Here is a 13,275-nt window from a genome sequence, read left to right as displayed (position 1 = left end):
GAAGAGCCAGGGGAAAACTGAAGTACCAATCAGTTCCTCATTGCTACAAGGCAACACGGAGATGGAGAACCTGCAGAAATACAAACTCACACAAGAATTTCTCTGCAGAATTGCTACCATGAGTCCAAAATCATCTGAGCTCAGTTCAAGGGCTGTCACAGCCACTGGTACAGACATTTTCCTCAGGGATGTTCTGTAAGTCACAACACCAGTCTAAAGTCAAGAAGTGTTCCTTCAGCAAAATCTTCACCAGGCTGCTTCTATCTGCCGTGGGTGAGAAAGGCTTCCTTCCTGGTTTGTTGGGGTTTTTTTTGGTTGGTTTTTTGTCTCTTGCTTCGTTTATTTTTTACTTTTATTTATTATTTTTACTCTTTCTGTCTAAATGTCAGAACCTGACATATGGCCACTCCTCCCATCGCTCCATCAGTGTCACAGCAAAGTAATTTGTGAAAGCCCTGCAGAATAATCTGCAGTCTGGGTCTTTCATATGGCAAACAAATACTTAAGGACAGGTCTCACAAGGCTTTTTTGCTTGATCTAATTTGTGTTATTTCAGTCTACAGCTTGATATAAAATGAAAACCTCTCTAGGGAATTAAATATCAAATAACATCACATTTTTTCCACTGCATTTAATAGTTTGCCTACCTGTCCTCAAGTTATTGAGAAAACCACTTTAAATTTTATAAAAAATAGTGTAATTTTTTAAAAGTAATGGGGTTTGGTTTTACCTATATTTCACTTGGCATAGTTTTCTTCTGATAGATAGGCTGTCCTTTGTAAATGGGCATATTTTAAAGGAAGTCATAAAATTTAAATTTTACAGGCTAAAATTTAAATACCAAGCCCTGATGAGGTAGGTATGTAAATTCCTCTCCCTTCTCTGAAGTATTCAAACCCACCTGGATGTGATCCTGTGCAAGCTGTGAATCTGCTTTAGCAGCTGGGTTGGACTAGGTGATCTCCAGAGATCCCTTCCAAGCCCAGCCACCCTGTGATTCTGCATCTTACAGCTTTAGCATGTGTCACAGATAAACTCAGAGACATAACTAGTTGATGATTTTATAACATGTAACCAGAAAGCAGACTTCTGGGATCCTCTTTAAGATTGTATTAAAAATTCATCAACTCTCTGAACTATTTAGGCAGGGAACTTTAATGTATTTACCTTAGGAATATTTTCTTGGCAGACTGATCTAAAAAAACAAGCAGTTAAAAAATACTAGTTTTCTGGATTTAAGTGTCTAAATGTTAGTTCTTTTGCTAGGTTGTGATCTACTCCCAGAGAAATGAAGAACTAAGGAAGAGTCTAGATTTCCAGATTTCTCCCCACTCTTTCATTTAATTATGAAATCACCAAACAAGCACCTTCAATTGCTTCACCTTCCTCTAAAAATGCTGTTGCCAAACAATGCTTCACAGATAAGCAGGTATCCACACAGTGCTTTCTGGTGCTCTAAGAAGGTCCAGTGAGTCACTGCCTGCCTCTTTGCCACCTGCCACAGTGTACTAGACGCAGCTGAGAAACATGTATTTTACTTCCCAGCTGTTCCTGTGCAGAACTGGAATTAGCAGAACTGCCCTGATCAGTCATCAGTGAAAGCAAGCACAGCCTGCCCCAACAAACTGTCCTGACACACAGCTCAAATTATTCCTGCTAAGTCAGATGGAGCAGTTTTCCTCAGGGCTGTACAGATTATATCTTATGGCATTATGGACAAAAACCACAGTATAAAATTAGGGACAGCAGCACCTGTACAAAGGTGCTGCTGTCTGCCTCTACCTGTCCTCCTGAACCCTGAGAGTGCAGAAAGAAGAAAAATAAACATGGATTTTTAACACCAAAAACTACAGCAGAAATTAAAGAATGAGCCTTCTGGCTAGGATTCATAAGCAAACTTCTTTGCAGGTTGTGGGTGGCTACCAGAGACATATGTACAGTAATTCAATAAATTTAAAAACATACATTTCTTCTGTCCCGCACCTCCCCGCCAACCACTGAGTAATGAATAATGGATGGAAGTGGAAGTGGTGTACTGACCTCATCAACATTCTCAAATGCATTGATGACATCATAAGGCAGGCAGGAGAGCAGGTCAATCACAAACCAGGTCTTCAGGTAATTCATGCGGATCAGCTTGGGGTCAGAGATCACCTCCCCTGCCGGCCCCACAAAGGTGGTGTGGAAATTGAGCACAATGTCAACCAGAAAGATGACATCTACAATGCTGTCCACTACTAGCCATGCCACGTTGTTCTGCTTGGTTTTAAAGGAGACATTGTAAGGGACCAAAATAGCAGTGTAGAAGGTTAAAATCAGGATGATCCAGTCCCAGGTAGTCTTGAATACACAATAATGCAAAATTATATGCGGTGGAGTCTTTGGTGCCTCTTGTTTGTACTGTGGGAGGATTTCAGAACCCAGCTGCAATACCTGTAGTCAAGAGAGATTTGAGAGGAAAAAGAAAACATGCTTAGTTTTTTCACACTAGATTCTCAAGCTCAGTACAGCAGTTCATAAAAATTCATGTCCATTAACTCCTTTTATCACCATCAAATGGTTAGCAAGCCAAGAAAAGTATTCTGTTACACAAATCAGCATCAAACTAAGAACAGTTGTTTCTTTTAATGCCATTAATTATTTTTTGACACTAAGTCTACCGTGTGGAGTGTCCAAGACAAACAGAGAAGAGAGAAAAACCCTTCAGCTATCTAGACAGACGAGACAGAAAAATGATGGGCAAGAATAGGCAGGGAGGCCAGGGCGAATAGAAATTGATGGCAAAACCAGGAACAACACACAACTGAGCTCCAGTCCAACAGCAGGACCACTGGACCACATTTTTTTTAACACTGGCTATTTAACTCTTCACTACACCCTGTCTGAAATAGTCTCATACTACAATTTATCATCAATGCACAGGCCTCTCTTCCTCTTTTCTGGGCTGTGCAGGTCCAAAGCCCACAGATGTAGCTGCACCTCTCTTCATAGAGAGCAGGTAGGCACAACTTCCCAAGGATATTTCCTGAGAATTGCAGCAAGGAACCTCAGAGAAAGAGAAAGCAATTCTTATCTCTGTTCTCTGCTCCTGTTGTTTTTGGACATGTGGAATGTGTTAAGAAGATTGTTTACTTAAAGAGATTTAGTAATTAAATTCTAGGAATAGTTGTTTATATTAATTAACCAATCACTCAAAGCCGTGTCCTGGCTGTCTAGAGACAGTCACAGGTTTTTCTTTAGCATCTATCTTTTGTATAGTATAGTATCAATATAATATAATATAATATAATATAATATAATATAATATAATATAATATAATATAATATAATATAATATTTTAATAAAGCAATTATTCAACCTTCTGAATGAATAGGCTCAAATACCAATCATTCCCTGCGTCAGGGGCACACTACTTTTTGATACAAGGATATCTATCATTAGCCTCAATAAACTCATTTTGGACTTCACCTTTTCATTCAAAGTTCAGTATCTTAACTACCTGATGGTGTGGAATCACAGAAAGATAGAGTCATTAAGGTTGGAAGAGACCCCTAAGATTGTTGAGTCCAAAAATTAACCCAGTACCACCGTGTTCACCAACAAACAAGTTGGAGAACTTCTCCCAAGTGCCACATCCACACACCTTTTGAACACTTCTAGGTACAGTAATGCCACCATTCCCTGGGAAATCTGTTCCAATGCTTGACAACCCTTTCAATGAAGAAATTTTTCCTAGTATCTAATCTAAATCTCCCCTGGTGCAACCTGAGGCCATTTCCCCTGGTCCCGTACTTGCTGTCTGGAGGAAAAGACAGATCTCCCCTCGCTCTTCAACCTCCCTTCAGGCACTTGTAGAGAGGGGCTGGTCCCCCCTGAGCCCCTTTTTCTCCAGGCTAAGCAATCCCAGCTCCTCCTCATCAGACTTGCTCTCTGCACCCTTCACTGCCTTCTTTGCCCCTCCTCGGACACGCTCCAATGCCTCAATGTGCCTCTGGCTATGGGGCCTCCAGACTGAGTGCAGGATTTAGGGGACCTGCCAAGGCACACTGTTGAGTTACACTGCAGTTGGGTCTGAATTCAGAAAAGCACTACTGCAGAAGATGATCTGCCAGCATGCGTTTTAAACCCTGGACTACAAGCTGAGCACATGCTGATACCGAGCACTATTTTGCATAACTGCACTCTCAATCAATGCTGCCCATTTTATGTCTTTTCTCTCTCCAGTTCTGCCCACTGCTGCAAAAACAATATTATCATGTATATAATTCTTGGGAACTCAAGTTTCTTTCACATACCTATGAATAAAAATGTGTTTGTTTATATGCATGGATATACACGAGGGTGAAACCAACATCAAGAACCTGTGTCCAAATAAGGAGAAGTTAAATTTTAAAGCAAGTTTTACCCTGGATGAATTATGAATGAAAATTGAAAGAAACATGAAGGCTTGCTTGAGTGAAATGTGTTTGGTAATGCCAAACTCACAGAACTTGTGAGAAGTATTTAGGAGCATGGTTCCTTTTTCACATTTATTTACACATAGTTCAGAGCAATAGGAAGCAGGGAAGGAAATTAAATGTCTGTTTTTCTCTGGGAAAAGATAAGACAACACAGCTAGAATAGAAGGATGTCTTCCTTTCATTCTCCTTATCTCAGCTTTTTTAATGTCAGTTATTTAGACGTGGATTTTATCTCCAGGCTTTTCTGAGTGCCTTTTTTTTTCTTTTCTTTTCTTTTTTTTTTCTTTTTTGGTGAACTGGTGAGATTTTTTCCAACAGTTTCAGCCAAAGGGGACAAAAGAAAACGATCAGCTACACAAGATCTACTTGGACAAAACAGTCTCAGATGAAATTCCCTGCTGCTTTGAACCTCACATAATCACTTACTCGTGTACACAACAGGGGTCAGACACTGTCAGAGCACAGCTCCTCACACACGTGTAAATGAGAATGGGAATTGCAAGCCTGCTGACTTTGAGCCCAGTATGTTCTCCTGAAGAGAATTAACATGACCTGCTCTGACAGACCTGCATGTTACCACAGAGGCATTAAGAGTTTGGAAAAAAAAATTGATTAAAAAAAAAAAATAAGAGGACTCTGTATTTTTGTTAGTGAGTGTCTAGAATGACAGCAAAGAGGAGAAATGAACATTTTTCCAGCAGACCCAACTACGACTCAGACGTGTTCACTGCAGTATTACACAGTCTATTGATGCTGACGCTGATTCGTGTATGTTCTCCGTACAACCAAAAATAAAAGGGAATTAAGCTGTCCTGTGCTGAGAGGAGCTGGAAGCAGCACAAGGCACATGCAGGCTCTCTTCCTGCAGGAGGCACTGGCCAGCCCATGCAGCCCCAAAAGCCCCTGGTGTGACTGGAAGAGGCAGAGGTTGTGCACCGAGCCCTGTGTGTACTCAGAGCATCATTCCCTTCAGGCCTTGTTTGCAGTCCCAGTGACAGATGTTGGGATGTCTTTTCCCAACAAAAGCTCTAGCCCAAATCAATACTGCAAATATCTCCTGCCCTCCCTTTTGCACACTGCAGCTGTACCTGAATCACTTGGAGAGCAATGAGCTACTACTGGCTTTCATGAGGTTTACTACTGGTTTACCAGGTTGCTACTGGTTTTCATGAGCAGCAGCTCTAACACAGAATCCTAAGCCTGAGCTATGCCTCACTGGGCAAGGAGAGTCCTCTGCAATCCTCATTCACTGGAATAACTGATCAGCAAAACCAAGCACCTCCATCACACAGTAACATTTTTCATTTAGCAGGATTTCAGTTCTAGTGCTGATATTTTACTGGTGTGGGGAGATAGGATCACCCTTCAAATGCAGCAGGAAAGCATAATTGCTTCTTCTGCAATCACAGGCCTACTATAGCTTTTTTTTTTAGCCCCTGGTATTACATGACTAAGTCCAATATTTTGGTAACTATTCTAATCAGCATAGAAACCTCAACCATGAAAAACTGAAAAAAAAATTGTATGCTCTTGTCAGGTGGTATACATACATAAGTTATAGACTGAGAATTGCATAATGCTCTCTGTTTTGGTCACTGCTGCTCTCTTTGTACACCAAGAATTTGGGGAAATTTTGCATCAAAAGAACTAAATTTCCTGAAAAATATACTAATGTATACCTGCATACCAAATTAGGGGAAAAGGCAAGAACAATCTCTGTTTGGCAAAAAAGAAGGGGCTAAATTATGGTGTTCATTGTTTTGCTGTAAATAGAAAAAAAGCCATTAAAATAAGGCCAGTGGAACCGTCAGGATGTAAAACTGAACTGTGAAAGCAGAAAAAACAGACTTCTAGTTCCAACTTGTTAAGACAATAAACTGCTGCTTCAGTGTTTTAAAATGTCATCACCAAATACAAAGCACTCTCGCCTTACTTGTTTGAGATTCAAGGGCTACAGCACAGGAAAATAAAAGGATTGATGACTGATTGATCTCCTTCCCTTCTTATTTAGAAAGTAAACATACTCTAAACTATCTGAATAGCTAGGGACCTTATAAATAAGTCTTTTGAACTTCTGTTACCCCCCTGGAGTCTCTGGAGAAGCCCTAGCAATGGTTATTTAAAGAGACCAGTGGCTTTAGTTGGTCTCCAGCAGAAGCATTGTGGGCATGAATCCTGAATGGAGGGGCAGGAAACAGGCATCAAGGAATGACACAGGGATTCCAATCAATCACCAGATGGGGAAAGCCACCTGCAGAAAGCCAGAGGTGCCTCCAGTCCTCTTTTTGGCTGGGATGGAGGTGAGAAGTTCTAGCCTGGCTTCCCTCTCACTACATCACTGACACACACCTTTGTAAAACCAGCCCATCTTGCTGGCACTGCTGGAGATGATTTCTCAGCCTGAGGTGAAAGAAGGCACTTTCCCAGCTCACACTATCTCTCCCAGCAAAGGCAACTTGCTTTGCACACTGGCAAGAATCTCACAGTGCCAGCCAGGAGCTCTCAAAGGCACCAAATTCTTAATTTCACTGAAGGAAGCGAAACACGCCTACAACAAAGCTTAATCTCAGAGAACAAGCATGTGTCTTTATCATAAAGCACAACAGAAGAGCTCAGTACTGCATGGAAACCATGGAAGGAGGTCCACAGAGCTTAGTGCTAAAGATCAAGGTTTTCTTAGGTCACTGCACTGGAAGTTACAAGAGCTCCCTGCTCCACTTTTCACACCAAGGGCCACACCAAGTCTATTTCCTCATCATCCTTCCCCCCACACACCACCCCTGGGTCATCTGGAGATTGAGAGCCATAAACCCCACTCTCTCTGCACCATCCAGCAAACCCAGGTCGATGCAAAGTGCCTTCTGCCCTATTCCAAGGTGCTCCTGCTGCACTTCAGCCTCTAGGGAGAGCAGTGCCGACCTGAGACAGGTTTGCTGAAGTAGTCAAGCGTGGTTACACACTCACACGAACTAACCACATTCAAACTGCTTGTAAAGCTACTTCTCCTGGAGAGGGAAAAAACCAAACCCCAAGAGACTGATAGAAAAGTAATCATGAAGAAAATGTACACAACTATATAAACCAATATGCTGAGCTTCCTTTCATGCGCATTAGACAATTTGATTACTACAATTTTCTGAATAATTGAAACAGCTCTGGTTTTGGAAGACTTTTCACTATTATACAGTTTTATCATGGTAAAAGAAATAAACTTATTAGTGAAAGTATCATTTCAGTTGGTTATTATTCATCAGAAAGTGCAGCTGTATTATCTGCATTTATTATTTGTGGTAATGATGCATGATGCTTTAATATCTCTCTAACGCTGAAGAATTTTATTCCAAGAGCAGAAATGCCAAATTTCATCATGGGTTTTAAAAGACTGTGTTCTTTTTTAAACACAGCAAAATTTTTTTAATCCTATTCTTTTTTTACAAAATGGTGAATATATCCCAAGTCAGGAGTCATAAATTGCGTCAAATGTGGTTACAATGATTTATTTATTTTTATGACAGTATGACTGGGGGGCAGAAAAAAAAGCTAACACAAGCACTCACTCATTTCCAGCTTAATCTCTCCTTTTCATGTTTTCAATTGCACCTATTTGCTTTCTCTCACTCCCTCCTGTTTTGTTTTCCCAAGCACTGACACAAATTGCTCCCAAACTAAGGGCTAGGTGCTAAGGCTCAATATTTTGATTGGCAGTTTTAATGGCAGTTGTAAGTTCCTGGTAAATAATGTTAAAAAAAAAACTGGCAGAAGTTCCATTCTTAAGCAGTGCTGCTAAGCACCATTATAATTTCTATGGTTTTATTTTTCATAACTATATTTTTTTTTAATTTTGACCCAGTCTTGTTTGCCCAGAACTGCCTGGCAAAGGTGCAGAACACATCAGCTAAGACCACAGGTGCAGATGACACACGTACTCATTCAGATGTGACCAGGAAGAACCATCCCTACAATCAGCTCCTTGGTGATTTAGCAACAGAAATGCATCAGCTACTTTTACAAACTACTATTGCAAAATGTTGTCTCACAGTTACCTAACACCTTTGTGTTAATTGCATAATTAACTTGAGTAGTTTTCATATGACTGCTATTAGAGAAGTCAGGCTAAAAAAAAAAATCTGTGCCTACTGGCAAAATTCAGAGACTGAAGCTTCAGAGACAGTGCTTGTATTATCCATGGCCTGTTAGTCTGTCACTAACACCTTTCTTAAACTGTTCCATAAACAATAAAAAATTGTAAGCTGTTGTGGCAGGCTCCAACACCTTGCTCTACTCAGGTTCTGGGACACAACAGCCTCCCAAGACATTCAAATATATAAGTGATAAATAACTAAGAGCAACACAAATAACACTGCAATAAACATGGAGCCTTCTCACACAAACAAGATTGATGTGAAATGTCACAGTGAGTAGCAAAAGAAAAAGGATGACTTTTTAAATTTCAGATAGGCTACTGCAGAGATGAAGAAAAAAAAAATAAAAAATATTTGAAAATACAACAGGAAACTGTTAGAGATCCCATATTCAATATTATCAAAAAACCTTTGCAGAATAAGAAGCCTGGCACCCCATAAATCTTCAAATAAAGAAAGGTGGTCTTGTCTGTATGATTATCTGAATTCTTCTTTTCTCTGTAGTGTAGTTCTATTGGCTTAAATGGAATTACAGCAGGAAAAAAAGCTACCTAACATCACAGCTGGGGCTAATGTTCTTTGTAAAATTATGACTGCAATATTCAGTCAGCAATTAAAGAAACTCATTTCAGACACGTAAACTATACACTTGCCCTTTATTATTTGTAATGAATCAATTGGCTGTGCCAGTAAGAATACTTGCAAAGACTTGTTGAGCAGATGAACTTGCAAAAAGTTTCAGTAACACGTAGTCACTGACGTCCAGACTGTTGCCAAACAGAATAAGCTCAGGCCCTTTGTCTTACATTTTGCTGCCTACATTTTAGCATTAACTAAAATTCAAGGGTAGGGATCTAAAGAGAAGAAAGGATTATTTGATATGAAGCCTGGAGTAGGATTAGGAGGAAAACTGTTCCAAATCCCAGGATACTAAAGTAACATCAGGGTGGACATGTGTTAATTGCATGGTGTTCCTGCAGTACGGTGTCCGTGGGAATGTCCCCTGTGCTAGGATGATCCATGTTATTTCTCTGCTCCAACAGAAATTGGTTTCCCCTTCTTGAGTTCTTCTGTATTAAATACTGACTAGGTAAGATCCTGTCTGCAGGAATTTTGCCATTATACATTATAAGAAGACAGGTGACTTTTAGTTTGCACAGGAACTGAGACGTATACAACAGAACCAGCAGAGTGTAGTACAACTGACTATGTGGACACCCCATGGAACCCATCAACACCTTACACCTCCAGCTGCACAGGAAAATCAAGAATTACTGCCAAGTCAGAGCTGCTGCCATGGCATTCACAGCAGGAAGTGCCATGTTGTATTGGCTGTGCTGTCATTAACACCATGTCAAACCTCTCCCCAGGCTGTTTTTACACCAGGGAGACCCTGCTACTGGCCCAGGAGACAACTACAGGAAACTTGGGACAGTCTCTCCCCCTCGTGGCGAAAGCCCTCAAACCCTAAGTGCTTCAAGGGGCCTTCTCTGCCTGCAGTTTATCTCAAACTTTTGAGAGGCTACTTAAATCACAAGGTTTCACTTTCCTAATCTCCTTGCAGTGCTGCTTGTGGCATCTTACAACTGTTCTGTCCATGAAAGCAGTAACTTAAACATCGTTTTTAACCAGTTCATAATGCAGGGTTGGAACCCCACTGAAAAGTAACTAGACATGAATTAATATAGATAATAACCCTGCCATGGATTCTCCAGGATTCCCTTGTGTACTAAACTGAGTTTTTCTCACCTCAGTTTTACATAATTAGATAGTCCAAGATCCTACTCTTATTAAGATCCTCAGAAGAATGGAAACTAAGTGAGAAAGTATTATTTTAATAACACCTTTCTAAGACTTTGCTAAGATATGGAACTGCAGTTAGGTTACATGAAGTCTTTGGGACACCTGCTTTCATTCTGCTGTCATAGGACACATTTCACAGCACACGAACCAGATTCCCAGGGCAGGGAGGACTGACAGTGCTTGGCTCACACAGAGATGACATACCCACAAAGGCTAAAAACATTTCATAACAGCCTCCTGGGGAAAGCAAAAATTACCTCAGCAAGTCTTGAGTGCTTGTGAACGTTCTCTCCTTTCTGCACGCTGGGAGCAAGCTGCTGCAGCACCCCTCGGCTGCTCGTGAGGGCACGCGTCAAGCGGGCAAACTTGCCCCAACCTTGAGAAAACATGCAAGATTAGACACACGTTACCAAAAAAAGCTGCAAGTGTACCTCATAAAACCTCTTATATGACTAAAGGGAGAAAAAGTTGTTAAAACAGAGCAATCTGCTTTAATATTGACCAGAAGGGTGTATAATTTAACCAAGTAGCAGATAAAAACAAGTCAGAGAATAGGTGTCAGCGTGGTACAGTAATAAAACCCATGACTGCTGTGACTTTGTATTCAATGACTCTACAAAAGTACTGCCACGTGAACTGCATATTTTGCAAGGATAAATGTCCACTATACAATAATCTCATATTAAATCTAATGATCCGATTTGGATCTCACAGCACTGCAGAAGACACTTCAGACTAATCAAGATGTAAGGCTAGAGTCATGCACAATGAAAATTACAGTTGTCTGTAATAGAAGTGAATCTAGCCTCAGATGCATCAAGCATAGATCTGGAATAAGCAGAGAAATATACATAAGATAATAAAAAGCAGAGCAGAAAAGCAAAACAAAACCATTAATTTTACTCTCTCTAAACAAAAGGGGGAATATACTAATAGATTTTCTCAAACACGAATTAAACATTTAGCAGCTTCTGGCAGAGAAGTCATATGCTGAATTTTAATTCAGAATATTTTTTACAGTGATTTCAAATATCCCTGAAAATAGAAGACCTTCAGTGACAGTCACAACAGCTAGCTACAACTATAATTTTTATGAGCAGTACTTTGCCATAACTTGTAGGCAGAGTGTACATCTGGATATTTTTGGTATACTGAAAGGAAGAAACAGTGCATTTAGTCCCAATCTTGAAAAAATGCTAGCACCACCTGGGAGCTCTTGAGCTCCTACCCCTCATCACCAACTCCAACTAAGGATGCTCAGCACTTTGAAGATTCAGTTTATAATGAGAACCTGGCTCTGGAACACGTTGCCTACACAACTTTCTCGTAGATCCCTATTGGGTACTGGAAGGTGCTATGAGGCATCCTTGGAGTCTTCTCCTCTCCAGGCTGAGCACACACAACTCTCCCAGTCTGTCTGCACAGCAGAGGTCTTCCACCCTCTGAGCATCTTTGTAATCCTCCTCTAAACCCCACAGGTCCTTCTTACACTGGGGACTCGGGGCTGAGTGCAGTACTCCACGTGGGGTCACATAGGATTGGAGTAAGGCAGAAGTATAATTTTCCTTGACTGCTGGCCACGCTGCCTTTGATACCCCCCAGGATACAGCTGGCTTCATAAGCTTCAAGGGCAGCTGGCCGAGTCGCGGCCAGCCGCTCCCCGGCCCAGGTGCAGGGCTTGGCAGGTGCCGGGCCCGCTCCCAGGGGCAGCGGCCATCGCCCCTCAGCGGCGCGGCGGGAGCGCGGCGGGCCGGGCGCCGGAGCGGGACGGGGCTGGAGCTGGCCGTGGTGCTGGAGCCGAACGAGCCGGGCTCGCTCGCACAGGTCAGCCCCGAGGGAAACGAACAGAGCACGGGGCTCCAGCCTCGCCCGGGAACTCCAAACCGGCCTCCCCTACCACGGGCAAAATGTTTCTAATGCCAGATAACAGACAACTCCTTTTACTAACTCGAACCGGACTGATGGGGAGGGAATTCTCCTGGTAGAGGCGAAATTTGGTTCAAAACCTGAGGACAAACTTTCAGCGTGCATTTTCTTCCAGACATTGTTCTAAGCTTTGGGCTATTTGGAGATACACGGAGGGAAGATCAAAAGGAAGCACCTCACTTGAGCTTTGCTGCACAAAAAGCACTGCCAGACAACTCTGTGCTATGATTTGTGGCTGTGAATGCTGAGCACCTTCGGGTGTCCCCCCTTCTTCCCAGGAGCCATCTCCTTTTGAAAGGAACAGTTTAACCCATTCCTCTCTCCTCAGCATCCCCTGCAAGCACGTCCTCTGCCCTCCATGCTGAACATCTCACTTGTGGGTGCCTAAATGGCCCACAAAAAAACCTGTTTCCACAAACATTAGATCTCCCCCTCCAAGCTCTGAAAGCAATATAGCTGTTCTAGGCAAGAGATTGTGTCTCTTTTCAGCTTGGCTTTTCAAAACAGTGTGGACACAAATTGGCAGTGCATACCCTAATTCTCTCCACACACAGGGTACCACACTTGGGAGCCCCACTAGGAGACGCTCCCACCACTGTGCCATGGTATGCCTAAAACCAAGCACTGAATCCATGTGCAACGTGTAAGAATTTCATCTTTAGAACACAACACCCTCCTCCTTTTGGGGTTCTGGGTTTTGTGAAAGAAAAAGATAAAAATGTGGCAACTCCAACATACAGTTAGACCTACAGATTGTGGCATAGGAAAAAGAAAATAAAAATTAAACAGAATGCCAGTACTAAACCTTTTGAATCATAACATCTCCAGTAATGCCTGAAAAGACAACCTGTTGAATTTATTGCATTTTTTCATCCAGAACCTGAAGAACAGACACAGCCAACAGCAGGTCAGTTATCTATCCAACAAAGACAGGTCCAGTAAT

General features: G+C 41.7%; 1 protein-coding gene across 2 annotated transcripts in view; it reads right to left on the bottom strand.

The window, feature by feature from the left end:
- Nucleotides 1–13,275, bottom strand: part of KCNH1 (potassium voltage-gated channel subfamily H member 1) — a 180,121-nt gene that overhangs the window by 140,237 nt on the left and 26,609 nt on the right. For both annotated transcript variants that reach the window (XM_071426719.1, XM_071426708.1), the window contains exons 5-6: nt 10,664–10,782; nt 2,041–2,433 (exon numbers count right to left, since the gene is read on the bottom strand). In XM_071426719.1, coding sequence (XP_071282820.1) covers nt 2,041–2,433; nt 10,664–10,782 — 512 coding nt within the window. The remainder of the gene's footprint in view (nt 1–2,040; nt 2,434–10,663; nt 10,783–13,275) is intronic.

The sequence above is a fragment of the Agelaius tricolor genome, unplaced genomic scaffold (assembly GCF_023055355.1).
Source record: "Agelaius tricolor isolate 1412-34295 unplaced genomic scaffold, bAgeTri1.0.p SCAF_1, whole genome shotgun sequence".
NCBI lineage: Eukaryota > Metazoa > Chordata > Aves > Passeriformes > Icteridae > Agelaius > Agelaius tricolor.
Note: the sequence above shows the minus strand (reverse complement) of the source record. Positions and strands in the feature narration are given on the sequence as shown.